The 16,209-nt window shown below is 47.0% G+C and overlaps 1 protein-coding gene across 10 annotated transcripts in view; it reads left to right on the top strand.

The window, feature by feature from the left end:
* LOC111270993 (single-stranded DNA-binding protein 2) overlaps nucleotides 1-16,209 on the top strand; it is an 86,256-nt gene that overhangs the window by 48,945 nt on the left and 21,102 nt on the right. For 6 of the 10 annotated variants that reach the window (XM_022851492.2, XM_022851495.2, XM_022851491.2 and 3 more), the window contains one exon: nucleotides 10,378-10,419. The exons of the other annotated variants lie outside the window; for them this stretch is intronic. In XM_022851492.2, the coding sequence (XP_022707227.1) occupies nucleotides 10,378-10,419 (42 nt within the window). The remainder of the gene's footprint in view (nucleotides 1-10,377; nucleotides 10,420-16,209) is intronic. 10 annotated transcript variants of the gene reach the window in all.

Genomic DNA, 16,209 nt, shown 5'->3' with positions numbered 1-16,209 from the left:
CAGAACGCAGCGGGGAGAGCAGAAGCGTGGTAGTGATGGCTGATGGAGAGGGCGAGTGGTGTGGGAGCTAGCTTTGGGTGTGGGGTACTCAGGAGGTAGCTGAGAAGGAGGACGTAGCCTTCGTCGTCATCGTCATCGTTGGCTCCACTTTGCTCTCTACGGCTGAACGGCCGCAGGGAACAGACACACAATCGCGAACGCTTGAATAGTGTCCTGTCTCCCTACGATGGTGGTATTGGTCACAAGCAAGCAGCAAGCGGACAGGCTAGCATATTCTCAGCTGGTATGGTTCTGTACTGTTTCGGGTATGCTAGCCGCTATGTGCGGCCTACATACTTGCCTGCGCGGTCTCCTGCCGGGGGCTACCAAAAGGCCGACTGTGGTTCCCACCGGATGGTGGCAGCTTGGAGTGTCCCTTTGGCAGTGGTATCCCTACAGTTCAGCGAGTGGGACCCCCGATTCGCCGTTACCCTTCTAAAGACACCTCCTACGATCCGTCCACCCTCGCCCTGCTCTTCCCTACTCTTCGTTCCTTTCTGTTATCTAACCTCCCCAGCTCCTATTTGAGTGCCCCTTGGTCTTCCCCTCTTTTTTCTCGCTCATCTGAATCCTACACCCCCATCTCTCTTTAAGGGTGACTGTACCTTATGTCCTTTTCTCTAACTCTCTCGTTCACCCACGTTTTCTCTCATTCTATCTCTCTCTCCGCCCGTCTGTCTATCTGTCTGTCCGGCCCCCCAAAATCGACTCTCTCCGTTCTTTCTTTCGTCTCGATGCTGCCCTCCCCCTTCGCCTCTTATTGCCCCTGTAACCCTGCTTCGTGTGGGCCCTCCCAGCTGAGCAAATCAGCCGGGTGTATGACTCTTGGTGGCACCACGTGGGAGCGCCCAAGCCACCAGTGCCGCTTCTTTTGGCAACGTCGTCACCGTTATAGTCACCAGCAGCACTACAACCAGCGGCAACTGCATCGGTACCTCTACCACCGCACTGCTGCGCTACGGCAACTATGAAGACCCGGCGGGCGACGACCAATCCGCAGTGGCCCGGCGCGATGACGTGGGCAGGCCGCCGCCCACGGACCGAAAGACCGAGCGACAACTTGGGGATTACAAATTGAATCATTTATTTATATCCGGCATAATGTTTTATAGTTGATGGGTACGTTATGAGTAGTTTGGCCGGTGCGCGAACAAACTAGAAGCAAGCCGATAATATGATACTATTACTGTTCTGACAGTTAAACGTGAGATTGACTATTATGTGTAGTAATTTCAGTGGTTTGCGTCAAATACTCATCTTTCTTAATAGAAATGACATGGTGAAGCTGATAGAGTGGCGGTAGATAGAATAAAAAAGAATGGAAAGCTATCAGCCCACGGCTTGCGGCTGGATACCGCAGATAACTGACAGTTAGTGGTCTACTGCTTACAACAGTTATAATTTAATGTTTTTTCTATACAGGAAGAACAAATCCGCCTGCAGTATAATTGCATTATACAGAGCTATGGCTGTGTAGCTTGACATTAGCCCCTACGACGTGTCCATTGTTAAGAGAATTCTTTTACTCTACGATCTCGAGAGCTAAACAGTATAATACTAGTGAGTTACTACCATATAGACATAATAATAGAGTTAGAAAATTCTTTTAGAGCTATGATCAACAATTAACTGTAGGAAGGCGCTAAATTCGTTTATATAAAGGACCTGACTTTACTGCAACGTTATATTCGTCAGCTGCTGGCAAATTGTACCGTATGTGCAAAGGAAAGGTAACTACTTGTCTTTACTTTCATATTCGATAGAGAGAACTTTTCCAAAGGCATCAGAAAGATCGAAGAGGCAGAAAGTCCATTGATTTTCAAAAAAAATGTAATAACTCGTTAAGGAACCTCAAATGATTTTCAAGTAGTAACGAAATGATCATTATCCAATAGAGGTTAAACCCTATATAACCCATATAATTGTGTGTCATGTTTATGCATAGCCTTGTGGGACCTTGTCTCAGTCCAACGCAGCCTGTAGCATACAACTAAACACTGAAACTACTCCGTAGAGTTTTTAACAAAGTTCCCGCACGAAATTTAGGAAAATCGAGAGTTACATTACCAAGCTTCTGGTTATGGAGCACCAGGAGTTGTTGCTTCAAATCCCATTGCCAATAAATGGATATAAATAATATAAAACTATGCAGATCTTATGAATAAAAAAAAGTAATAACAATTATTACAAGTTTAAAAAAAACTTCGCGAATAGTTTTGGGCGCCTCGTTACTTCCCTCTTTTCCTCTGTCGCTGGCGCTTTACTACCTTTTGATAATGACTCGGTGATTTGCACCATGTTATCTCTTACTATTACCAAATAGCCAGTGTTTCCTATCGTCTTGCCGCGTTCGATACCGTCATCGCCATTTCGTTTGCCACTTCTAGGTCACTTCTACTACCTCTAAGACCCCACCCCTTCACGTTAAGATTTTCATAATACATGTACGAAAACGACGCAGGGAGCGCATTTCGTCTTCAGTAGAAGGATCTCCAGTTAGTGCGAATCCTTTTTTCTATCCGGTTCTTGCGTTTTCCGGTGATCAGCACGAGCTTCGTTTGCTCATGCCGTTAGCAATGTGATACGTTCTTTCGAAGGCTTTTGGCTTGCCTAAACTCGTCTGTCTCAGTTAGTCAGCGCCAAGACGAATTCCAACAGTAGCAGAGAGGGCGTTTAAGCCTCAGCTTCATCGTTCGTCGGCGGTAGCGCCGGCAACGGCTTCAGCGTTTGGCTGCTGGTGTTGTAGCGGCCGCGATCAAAGAAGCCGGTCATAGCCTGGCAGTGGGCCGTTCTAAAGAAGCTACCTATAGACAGATCGCCGAGGAAGGGTGGCTGCTGCTCTCGCTGGCGCCGTTTCTGCTGTTCCGTCCTGCACCCGCGATTGTTGTCAGGCCGACAGGCAGACAGGCGCTATATTACCGTCGTTGGCGTTACTTAGCGCGCCAGCTGCTGCAGCAGCCTTCGCAGGAAAGGGTCGCGGGCGACTGGAACTTCCTGTGTGGTTGGTTGTTCATTGAGCCCCCAGCAGCATCACGCTAACGGCTGAAAACGGTAGAAGAAGGAACTCGGGCCGGGGACAAACGTCGGTAGAGTTGGCATGCAAAAGCCGACCTACTAACTGTAGGCGGGCTGATGTACGTATGTGTACTCGAGTGTTTCTCTGTGTCCCGATGGCTTCTCTAGACCTTGGAAACTAGTTCTGTTTTTTTGTCTGTGTCCCTTATCGGTGTTCAAGCGGGTGTGTGGGAACCTTGTGCGCCTTTCGAAGACGTTTCCCGTAGAGACCCATGCTCTCGTGTTCTTATGCCATGCACTTCTATAGGGCAAAACGGGTAATGCACGAGTCGCACAAATACGAGAGCATAGTGGTGTCTGACTGCTTGCCACCAGTAAAGAGGATTGCGCCAGGGCTACAGCGCTGCTGGGCGCAGAGGGACTGACCGAGCGACCCTATACAAAGTCGAAACGGGTGTTGATTCGGCAAGAGGGCGCGCCGATCGCCCATCCCCTATTTTGCTGCTTCGCGAACCCTCTACCCCCTACTCACTCCTTCTCTTCCTGCTTCTCTTGCCTTCCCGAAGAACTCCGAAGGAACAGGCAGCAGCCACCCCGCCACCGTTGTCGTCTCCCGCTCTGTCATTGCTTATTCCTCCGTTCACCCTCAACTAAACACTAGCAATCCTATGCACCCTCTCCACATAATCTATGTAAGCTGTGCCCGTCGCAGCCCTTTTCGGCCCCGAACCTGCCCGTTTTACTGCTTATATCTCGAATTCTGCGTTCCCCCTGCTTAGTTGCTCTCTTATTTTCTTCGTAGACCTTCTCTTTGCCCCCTCTATCTCTCTACCGCTCTCCGGCTAGTACAGGAAGATCACCAGGGAGCTCGTGTTCTTTCCGCGGACGCGGTGCTTCTATTGTCGTGCTTCCTTCACTGCCGCCCCCTTTGTGCGCTCGTCGTTGATCGCATCCGCACACAAGAAGCTTCATATCCAGCCCACGCCCGCCACTGCCCCACCAGCAGTCATCCGACAGCAGCCTAAGGCTTCCCGCACGTTTTGTCTGTCGAGTGGGGCCTAGCGACTGCGGCTGCGGCTGCGTTGGTTGACGCGGCCCGAGTGTATGTGTGTACGTAGCGGTTCGTTCAGTCTGTCTTTCGTTCGCTCCCCTCGCCCTTGCTCTCCGTTGGCCTTCTGCATGGCGGCGGTAACGTGTAGCCTCTTGGTGGCGATGGTGGCGTCGGCGTGGGCATTCGCTGCCTTCGTTCCTGCCACCACTCCTTCCCTGTTTTTCCGACCCTCTGCCTGCACCTCAGCTAACCGTTTCTCCCTAGAAGATCCTTTTCTCTTCTAATTTTCTCTGTGTTTCTCTATCGCTACTATCTCACTCTGCGGCAGCCTCTAGTGTCTTTGCTTCGCATTGAGTTTCCCTTGGAGCGACCCTCCCCAATTCGTCGCGCCGCTGAGGCCGTCGCTGCGGCCGCACACCCACCGCACCCCAGCAGCTGCCTCCCGGCTTCCCGTTTCTCTATCGGTCCTTTGGTCGCTGTCGCTTCTTCCCTTCTATCGCCCCTCTTCGGCCTTCTCCTTCGATGGCGCAGCCCTTCCAGTTTCTCCGGTGGTCGTCGGTGCCGCCTGCGATCCGCCGCAAATGCTGCTGGTGTCGTTACTGGCTGAAACGGAAGCAGTTGAGACAGGCTAGGCGGCCAGTGCGCCGCTGCCCGCGCCCCCTTCTGTACATACATATATGTATGACGTTGTGTGTACACTCTTCTACGGGAGGCAAACGAGGCCGGCAAGACGGCGGCGGGCAGCGGTAGCGACAACATCCACTAGCAACGACCACTCGGCGAAGAGGCGCGGGCAGGCGAGCGACCGACCGACCAGCAAACACACAAGCTTCTTCGAGAGAAATAGAGGGTGAGCCATAAGGGGAAACGAAAGAGAGGGGTAACTGTATGGGGAAGAGAAGCAGGCAGCCAACCATAGAGCCCGGGGGTTGCGAGGGATGATGGGACAAACGGCGAGGTCGGGGAAGACTGAGGGAAGGATGGGGAGGTTGCAGGGGATAGTTTCGACAATCTGTCGACGACTAGTCCCATCATAACATCGCGGTGGTGAGAGTACCATGCTAACGCAAACCGCCGTCGAGGTGGTCGCGCTGCTGAAGGCTGGCCAGGCTTCACTGAACGCAAGCATGACAATGGTGGCGGCGGTTCGTGACCGGCGATTTGCTAGCGACTAGCACACCAGTGTTCTGGTGCTGATTTACGTACAACTGACTGCTAGTGTCAACAAGAGAAGGTGCATACCTTTTGAATATAGCCAGTACAAGGGTGTACACGAGACCATGAGGATGAGCCAGCGCCGGCCTGTTGAAATCAGCAGTGGGGATAGAACAAGGAATCACGCGGCTGGAAGAAATGTTCGTAGTTACTAAGCGTGATAGTACTTCGTTTGTTCTAGAAACCAGACAGAAGCATAGGGTTATACTTTTGCAAATCAGATCGAGCCGAAGTGGCGAAATTAGACTACATCCTTTTTACCTTTAATTTTGTTTTAAAATATTTGGATAGTAGATAACCTATACGTCTGTAACAACGGTCATGAAAAGGTGTCCTTATTCAAATGGACGAACGATTATCAACCGATGTATTTACAAAAATGTTGCGTAAATACATATGCCTCTAGCAGTTGTTGATATCGTTGATTTGGCAATGGTCATCGCCTGGTCGTTGCAGTAGTAACTAACCCTAATCAATCCATTATAACTGGTATATAGTTCGATTTACCGATTGCGTCGATATAATAGCAGCGTTCGAATGTGCAGGGTTAAGCGCTTCTATAGAAAGCTCTGAGCGGTCAAACGAATCAGTTAATATGTACTATTAGGAACAGCGAAACAAGGAACACTCGAACGTGGGGGTGACCTGCGTCGCATCAATTCTGTAAACACCGCCAGTTCGTAAGCGCATCTGCCATCATTACGAGGCGTAGTAATATCTACATTTCACGTAATGATATCCGAGAAGCATGATTGGCCTTTGACTAATCGGAGAAGACGGGGGTCCATGCGGTGACACTGCCGAATACCAGCCGCAGATCGTCGCCCAACCCTGTCACGTCGCGCGCAAAAGCTATGACAGCTCATGAAGACCTTTTTGTCAAGGATGATATCTTCAACTTATGGCTTCGATGATGGGGCAGTGCGGGCTGAAGCCTGTCTTCGCTTTGTGGACACACGCGGCCGTTGCTGTGCATGCCCAGCACCGGGTCCTCTCCGAGATCGAGTGCACTGGATAAATGGGACTCTTGTCTCATCATCTTGCACTTCAACCCAAGAGGATAGGGCACAGGTTTCAAGTGTATCTTTGGCGCGAACATAGGCGTTGGTATTCAGGAGATCCGTATACATAAAAGTAGGTCACTGCAAAAGGTTTTTTCAGACATTTAGTAGCTATAAAGTTGATCCGGCTGCCCGTTCTCGAGCGGACAGATATCTGTTATTGATGTACAATCGTCCACCGTAAAATGGATCTTGCTTATTGACTACTATACTGTAGATCTGTTTATGAACGCATTGTTGTAGGAACTCGTTACAAGTCATACACCTTTACGCTTGCTTTGAGATGGCCAACATTTGCATGATTCGAGCCGGTTTGTACAATGACGAATTCAGAGATTCCTTTGAAACAGCCCCCCACGATAGTATAAGGTGCACTTGCTAAGTTTTTCTGTTTTCGTAACAAAGAAATATAAGAGTTGTGTTATTCAATGTGTATAATACTTTTGATAAAACAGCTATCTCTTGTTATTGTTTTTACGAAACAGCCTGGTGCGTCAAAGCGTTTGCAATCAGTAAACTTAGACGTCAAAATACGCTCGAATATACAATCCTACTTACCTAGGATGCGTACTGGACATGTATATAAAAATTATAGTGCGTTGAATATTCTATTCGAAACTGTTTAACCTGCCCATGGGCAAGCCGAGAATCGACATCGATACAAACTCTACTTAATAGTATAGTTGCTAGCCTATTCGTATCAATATCGGCCGTACCCCTTTAATGTTTATTATGCAGTTTAATACTAACAAAGAGGGAAAACATTTTTATGTTGTTTGGGCCATTTGGGTCAAATGTCTTTACGTCTTTTCAGTTCCCATTCAGTGTGATCTTTGCCAATGGTGACGTGACTTAGCTTTAGCATCCACGAGGCTGCGGCCAACGCTCAATTCGCCTTGCTTTAGGAGGTTCACTGTCTGTCATTGTCCCTGTTATTGCTACTGCCGACTGGCTGCAAAATCAGAGAAAGGGAAGTAAAAACCGCAGCAGCAGCAGCAATGATCAATGTATCCATACTGCGTCCGATATTCGTCCCTCGTATTTAGCTGTACAACAATTGCAGTGTGATCGTGTCAATGTCGGCGCTGCTACTGGTGCCGCTCGCTACGCTGGCGACAGAAATCAAGAACACGATGACTTCCGAAGCAGCGACAGTCCAGCTAGCGAATGCTGTCGACGCTGGTATCGGTGACGTTAGCAATGATCGACCTGAACCCTGCCGTCACCATAGTCCTTGTCGACGTGGAAAGGAGAAATGTGGGAAGGCGAACGTCGTCCGACCGGGAGCGAGGCTCGAGCGGGTGTGGGGTGGACGCTGGCGCTCGAGACGCCGGACACTGGCGGGCTGGAAGATGAACCGAGGAATAAATTAGACACACACAAACCACTATCGCCGCCATCGGCAACCGCTCAGGCACGGATCGACTGGCCAGCAACGAGAGTTCCGCCAGAGCGAGCCGCCAGCGCTGGCTTTAACCAGCGGCGTCGCTGGAGTTGTTAGGGACGCGACGGTGCCGACTGCAGACAGGTCAGTGACATCAGGCGGCACAAGCTGCTGTAGCAGCGGCAACATAGGCTAAAGTCGCCTTTTGTCGTTCGCTTACGATGGCGACGCTGATGATGAACGCTGATTTCGGCCAAGTTGGGCTTGTGCGTTCTATTGCGTTCAGCTGTATTATGTCGCAACGCCTGCTCTGCTCGGCTTGACGCTGGCAGAGTATTAGTGGTCCAGTCGGCCACGCTGATCCTGAGCGGTGGCTTGCTGTTGCTGCTACCGATTTTGGAAGCTCAGGGGTAAGAGGGGTAGAAAGCACGCGCTCTACTGAGAATCGCAAGAGAGAAAACTGATGAACAAAGCACAGTTGAATTGTTAGCGGCGGCGGCGACCGCGCCAAGCGACGGTCGCTGTTAACTGAGTCGCGTCTTTTGCAGTGAGTCGCTTGAGAACGAACTGATTGAATTTCAAGCATTTTCTTCGTTTTGGGGTTATTGAAGTTCAGGCTGGAGCAGCTCGAATGGTATTAGCATCGATGGGTAGGTGGCAGTGATAATAGTGATGATCGCTGCAAGCAAAATAGGGCTACAGCTGACGTCGTTAGCAAATCGTCTTCGGTTCATTCTGTCATGTTCACTTATTCTGCGGCCACAAGCGACCAGGTCATCGCTGTGCCATGAACGTCACAGGCAGAACAACTCCGCCACAATCGCGCCAACATCGACGTTGCCACCGTTAGGGGACCAACACGAACTAAACAGAAACTCCATAAATAACGCAACGCAAAAGAGAACCGCGTTCGTGGGATCAATTCTTAGCTTTATTCTAAAGAGTCGTTTGCTTCGAGTGGACCCGCTGCTGTTTCAATAACAGATGCAGCTGGAGAAGCGTATGTTACTCAACTACTGGACCGTAACGCCTGTCCTCGCTAGAACATATTGACAGACCTGAGGGATGAGATGGTCGCTCATTTGTTTCGATAAATGCGCATTTCTGTGTGGATATTAAAAGCTTCCGTGAGAATAACCATAACCTGTTGAGGTCGGGGGCGTTCAAATTCAAAGTGTCAACTGAATAGGCAAAATATACCTAGATAGAAGTAGCATATGCGTAAAGGTGTTCAACGTCTAGGCTACGGCCAGCGCGGGGAACGCTATTTACGAGAGCAGTCCGCTAATTAAACTTGTTGTTGTACGTAGTGAAGAACGTAAAACTTGAACCATAATAGAGTAACACTGCTTTTGGACTACTAGAAACTGTGAAGACTGGCTGGTCGACGGGATAGAGCATGTCTGTTTATGTCAGTTAGAGAGAAACGGGAGCTACAGAACTGTCTTACTTTAGTAAAGAATTAAATTTATTGACATTTACTAAGATAAACCCCATGGTCCTGCCGCGTCTTCGATAATCCATAGAAATCATGTAAAGCGAAATAGGTATTCGGCTGGTGCATGGGGCAAAAGGAAACACCTATCCGCCAATTGCTGCCCTCCACTGAATGCACTAGTAAACAGGTCGCCGTTCAGAGAAAAGCCGCTATAAACATTAACAGAAGAAGCTGTTGACGCACGTGCATGGATCAGGGGGCTACAGAAGATGCCAGCAGATGATAAGCAACAAGGCGGCAGCCGCGCTGACAGAGGGGATTCACACCGCACAGGCGAACACCTCATACAGACATCCCGTTGCTGAATGGATTCAGCGACTCTCGCCGTGTCTCTCTTGCCACATTGGACGGTGTTTCGAGGTGCACTGAAGAATACCTAAGAGATCTGAGAACCTCTGCCGCAGTGCGGTGGCAAGGGTGGAACATGGCAAAATAGCAATAGACCAAAGACTCTTGCTTCATTGGCCAGGTCTTTGACGCCATAGAACTGCCGCTTACATAAGATCACGAGGGTTTCTAAAGTAAGCTGATAGGAAAATTCGCTTCATAAATGTACCTCACTGCCATTTACTGCATTACAATATTCCATGAAGGAACTGTTTCTGAATCTACGTCTCAACACTGACATAATCTGAGTTGAGAAACGGTGAATGTTCCAAGTTCTACGTTCGGTGCGGCCGTTACCGCATCGCATATGAAAACGCTTCGTAACGCGAGCTTTGCTAGCGAGAGGAAGATGTCCCGCATGGATCTTGTAGTCGTATTCGTTTATTTACTGTAACCGATGAATCTACATCGACCACTAGACCTCGATCGGTCAGCTTTGAAAGAAGACTTTAAAAATGGTTACTTCGAAGATCGCTCGATACGGTGGCAAAAGAATTGATGCTATTATCTATACGAACACGCACAAATCACACGGAACCTCATTTGATGACGAGGTCCTTTGACAGCGACCGATAGCCCGTGGGACACGCCTATAAGAACATCCATATAAGTGCAACGATAATCAAAACCGTTTGCGTTTCAGGTGTCTTCCCCTAACTATTTTAACGCATTATCGATCTTTCTGTCTTGTCTTTGTTTGCTTTGTTTGTGAATCTGTCCATTACAGGGCTTTATAAATAGCGGTTACGCAGTCAATGGAATCGGCCATGTGAGTATCTGACAAGCATTGATGTATTTGATTTAATTAATTAGCCTGCGCTTGCGTCGAGAATTCGTCGTTTCCATTTTTGTGTGTTCACAACTCTGCTCTTACGTGTGACGATATTATTTTATCATTTGTATGATCCCTCCTTCCTCTGACCGCTTGTTAACCGATCAGTCATTTTTAAGTGAGTTCATTGAAGAAACGTCTTCTTTGTTTATCAGTCAGTTAGCGAAAAACATCACAAGAGGTATTGCGATATTGACTCGCTCTAGCTTCGAAATTTCGTGGGGCTAAATCCGTCGACATGTGAAGATAGCTATAGGAATAACCGTCTCGAGTTTACAGCGGGCGCGCTAAGTTTCGTTTTTCGAATCACTGCCGTAATTATATCTACTGCAGTTTTCGTTAACATCTTAGCGTTACAAGGTTTACTACCGTTCGTAAAGTTGTAGTAATTAAGACCGGCGGAATAGACCGAAATGGGGGTAGCCGTCAATTAGCCTTTGCGCCGAAAGCATATGCCTGACTGATGGCATTTTCAATGTACTTATTTGGTAGTCTTCGAGTCTGTCCGATAGAGCGCTGTTAACCATGACGCGCGGACGACCGCAAGCCGCAAAAGGATTGTTCTGTTAGGCTCAGATGCTGAGAAAGCAAGCGGACTGAACGTAGAAGGAAACTGCTTGACGTCAGCGTTGACTTTAACTTGATCTGTCAGCGGCCTTTGCTGGCATTGTTGGGGTGAGTTGTTGTTCCAATTTTAACTTACGTTCATATTCTGGGTTATGTCGAGTGGGTATTGGAAAATAATCTCTGCCCTCTCCGTCTTTATCTCTATTGCATCGCGACGCTTGACAATGGCTCAGGAAGAGATAGGATGATGAGATTTACTCGACATTTTCTATTCGTGCTCTTACGGACACACTGTCATTCTTTTCCCTGTTCTCTGCCCTGCCTCGACAACCGCGGTAAACTCACGAAAGCCACTCGTACACAGAGAAGCTCACTGGCATCTATTGAACTTAGCCGATCCATATATCCGCCGTAATCATCTCAGTGCGGCAAGGAAGCGGGTTGCACGGGCAGGTATCGCGATTTCGACTGCTGTTGCTGCTGCCAGTATGACCGACTCGATCAGTCAGTAAGATCAGTGCTTCAATACGTAAACATGGCACGTGTACGTGTGTATGTATGTAGGTATGTCAAAGGAAGAGAGGCCATCGCATTGAGAAAAGCGTCCGTGCGCATTTGTCGTACGTTCATCGTTTCCGATGGTCGTTGCTACTTTTGGCAATGGAACCAAGCTTCGCTGTTTTGTTGAAATCCATTTAATTGTGCGCTGATATTGCGGTGACTCCTAAATGCCGACATCGTCGCATATACATTAAATATAGAATGAAGTTCGCAGTCATCATTTCGATTTATCTGCCATGTATATAACAACGAGTCTATCGACAAGAACCTATGCACAAAACTTACCTATGAAGTTTTAGGAAAAAGTTTTATATACGTGCTGCGCATACGATCACTTGCATCACACTTGGCTACTAGAACATAGCCCGGTTGAGTTATCTAATGCTGTTAGCGCAATAACAATAAATGTCTCTCCCTGTCTTCCTCTCTCTCACGCGGGCGTTCTTAGTCGGTTTTTTTTTTGTTTTTTTTTTTCGAGATAGTGTTCGGTATGACGAATTGTAAAGATTCAGTTAGAGATTTAGACGGTTTACTAACAACCTTATGATATACAGATGGTCTAGTTGATATATTTTGTTTTGTGAAGGCATAGCAATGCGTAGTTTTAAGGAATAGAGAAAACTCCAGTCTCTATTGACTCCAGTCGACCATGATCTTCTGCAGCAGTGAAGGCTGTTTCGTAATGGGGCTATAGAGTCTGCACAGAGCACGAACGCAGTATGATTTGATTATTGCGAACTATTTTAGTTGTTATTTGAGTGTGTTTCTGTCATAGTTTTTCTTTGGTCTTCCAGTGGTGGGCGATATTGGCTGCACTCAAAACACGGAGTTGAGTACGCGTAATGACAAACAGGATCGAGTGCTGTACATGCACTTCCTATGAACCTGGATATTGGTATTAATATAAGGCTAAAGTGTACAGGTAGAAGGAACTAGTTGAGCTCTTCTGTTCGTTTCAGCGAGCCAACGACCTGGATGACCTATATATTTAGTAGTGGAAATTACCAGTTAAACGAAGGGAAACAAGATTCGATTTGAAGGAATCTATCTCGCTAGTAAGTATGGGGTAGCGAGAGCAAACAGAGGATTCGAGCAAAAACAGAGGGCTTGCGTCTCCTTTTAACAGTTGCTGGGTCGTCTTGAGAAGAAGTGGATTAGGATCATCGCTAACACCATCGAGCAGTACAGATAGCCTTACCTAGCTACCCATGTAACCGTCTATTGGCTTCGGTCACGAACGTTCGAAAATGCTTCCCTTTAGGCGGCTGAATTACGTGCGCTTAACGCTACTTTTAGGCCATATGAGACTGAACGCGGTCGTGAGCCTCAGTGACAAACAAACAAAAGACCTCATATATATATATATATATACATTGGAGTTTGTATGAAGCTTGGCAAGTCAAGTGGCTATAACTAAATTGTGCTGTTGTATAATGATTTAAATAATGATGGTGAACGAATGTGGCTGATGCACCCGAGCTCACTAGTGGCTGTGGGGTTTTGGGCTCGTAAATATGAAAATGAGCTGTATCGTAATAAGATCTGCTCATTCAACCATACTTTGTAGATGGCTTTTGTCGCCATATTGATAGAAACCGATGTATATCGATTTACATTTGATAATTGCCCATATTTATTGTCAGTTCCGCCGTGGATCGATATTAAAGGCCGAACTGGTGCAGCCCAGTTGTTCCACTAGCCCAGCTAACCAAATATCTGTCCAAAAATATGTGCAGCTTCACTATTCGAGCATACTACTACTATCGGTGTTCAGAAAACTGAGGATGGTAGATTTCCATGTGAACGATGGAACCGAGCTTATATTGAGCCCCCTGTGCCCCTTCCTAAAATGAAAAATGATACGTCCTCGCTATCCGTTCTTAGCTATGCCCCGGTCTGATCCGTGTTAGTGATGAATAGCTCAGGAGTTCGGAGACCATTTTCTTTAAAATCAGTCAACCACTTTCCTATGTAGTGGTCCAATCCGTTTTGGCCGTCTTAAGACCGTCTAGATCGTCCAGTATCATGCAAGCAAAGCTGACCAAGGCCAAGTGCCCTATCATCTAGCAGCATTTATCTACTACGCAAATACACGTATAATCGATACAAAACGAATTATTTGTCCATCAGCCATTTTGTACAAAAAACGAGCAGAAATTTCTTTGTTTGTTTTCACTAATCAGTAAGTTTTCACCATCTTTTCCGACCAAAGACCTTAACATCGATGGGGCAGGCTCAATGTGGACTGATCAAGTCGTCCCAGCTCAAGTAAGTGGGCTCATGGACAATGACTGAATTGATCTTTCATCTGCCGTACTGTACATTTCAGCACGCTCTTCACAGCTCTGTACCAAATGCTATCTTCGTTATCGTTCGATTGTCCTTTGTGAAAGGCTTCGTAGATAGATAAGGCGATTGTTGGTATTATTCGCCGCAGCCAGACACCCAGGTACAAAACCCTGTATACGTGCTTTTTACGTACACTCAGCCAACGTGCAATCATTTTCCACTTAGGTTGGGTGCTGCTGCTGCTGCTGCTGCTACCGTTCGAGCGTCTTCTGCTTTTGCCTTGTGACACTTAGTAGCTCTGGCCAATGCTAAACGATCCCCGATCGAGAAACGGTACGACATAGGCGCGTGGCCACCGCGCGGCTACCTGCTTTTGGTCGTGCCGTTTACCACTTTTTCCGAAAACGAAACAATGTGCGTGTGTGTGTGTGTACATATATATATATATATATATGTATACCGTACGTAACGTGTGTTGCCGCTTTGTGAATGGCGTTCGTACGTACGGCTCTCAGAGGATGTCTTGGCTGATGTTGATACTTTGCTGGTACTGCTAGTAATATTCGTGACTGTATGACCAGGCCGGAAGCGGCCAGTAGATGCGTCCTGGGAGAACGTTTCATTAATCACAAATAAACGATGAATTATGGACTCGAAACATAATGAGACAACCGTACACACTGGCTGCGTAGAAGCCTGCTGTTTGCCATTGCATCGCAGTTTGCGGCAGCTGAGTACGTTGTCGCTGCTGTGACACTGACACTGACACTGACACTGACACACACACACACACACATACACACACGCACGCACGCACGCACACGGACACGCAGAGAAGATTCATTATGAATAGAAATAATCTGTGTTTTGGTTCTCTTCGTCATTCTGCTGTGTGCTACTGCTGCCACGCCGTCAGCCAATGCCGCCCGTGCTGCGAATGCTGTCAACAACACTGCGGGCGCTAAATGTGTCGCGACCGTTTCGTGGCCAGAACAGTTTGGCCTAGCTAGAATGATTAGCATATGATGTTCGATCCATTGTCCCAACTGCGCTTCCACGGGGCATTTTCACGGTGTCATATCCTCTATTCATTTATGCCATCCATCTTATGTCACATGCTGTGCATATCGAAAATTATCGCGGCCAGGCTTCGGTACTCCTGAATCGGAACAATGTTGACTCATAAGAACAACGACGGGACGGAAGAATGACTGATAAGCTATAAGATCCTACAGCCTTAGCTGCGCTCGATAAGCGTTGTCATTTCTGCAGGAATAGCCCGCGAAGTGTTCCGCTGTACAATAATCGATAAATCGTGTAGGCCGAGAAGGTTTGTTTCTCGTCCTCTTTTCCCGCTGGCCTTGTCCCATCTTCCACTTTATTAAATTGATACCTTCAACATATGCTTACCTGTTGCATACATGTTTATACCTATTCGCAGCTGCTTAACTGTACTTATTGACAACAGCTGAAAAACATCGCTCGTATCTGTTTCATGAGATTGTCCATTTGGCTCTCTCGAGATTGCTAGTGATTTATTTATACGAGGCACTATTATCTTCGGGCTAGTAAATATATCCTCCAACCGACTACCGTCTCTATAAATTAGCTGTCATATTGCTGATACCAATTTACCTGCGGATAATCCTTTTTATGTTTGATCTACCTACCGTCGATGTAGTGGATATGCCGTGAGATGTCGCTACCGTACTTGTTTTTAGTAACAATCTATCGTCTTTCAATGCATGACTTTCATATGCTATGATTGATAATGGAAAGCTTAATTTCGCTATCCGGTAAAAAAATAGTTACTTCTTGTGATCGTGCTCCTATTATATCTTTTTTAATTGTACACTTGTTTTTATCATATATATATATATTTCACCACGTTGACTGTTCATCATAATATCGTCACTGTAATATAATAACTGGCCTCGCCGAAGTGTTTCATTGAAAGTACTCAATGCTATCGATAGTTATGCTGACATGCTTAAAAGGACGGGTCAGGAAATTAGCATCAAACTATAGTTTACATATAATAACATCTATGGTCAACCTTTCATGTAACAGGCAGTAGTGTCGCAACGTAAATTCGGTTGAGTTTCGGAGAAGAAACACATCCTAACTCCATTGTTTATTAAAATCCATATATCGCCACGAAGGATTAGAGTTTGCACGTGTACCTCGTACGAACATCAACGAACGAGTTGTTTTTCTCGCACTAATTTCGCTCGTAGACCAACCTGTCGTGATATAACATTATTTTTACGTCAACTATTATGACACATGTTCAAAATTCAACCCAACCAA

This window comes from Varroa jacobsoni, unplaced genomic scaffold (genome assembly GCF_002532875.2).
Source record: "Varroa jacobsoni isolate VJ856 unplaced genomic scaffold, vjacob_1.0 contig00238, whole genome shotgun sequence".
Classification (NCBI taxonomy): domain Eukaryota; kingdom Metazoa; phylum Arthropoda; class Arachnida; order Mesostigmata; family Varroidae; genus Varroa; species Varroa jacobsoni.
Note: the sequence above shows the minus strand (reverse complement) of the source record. Positions and strands in the feature narration are given on the sequence as shown.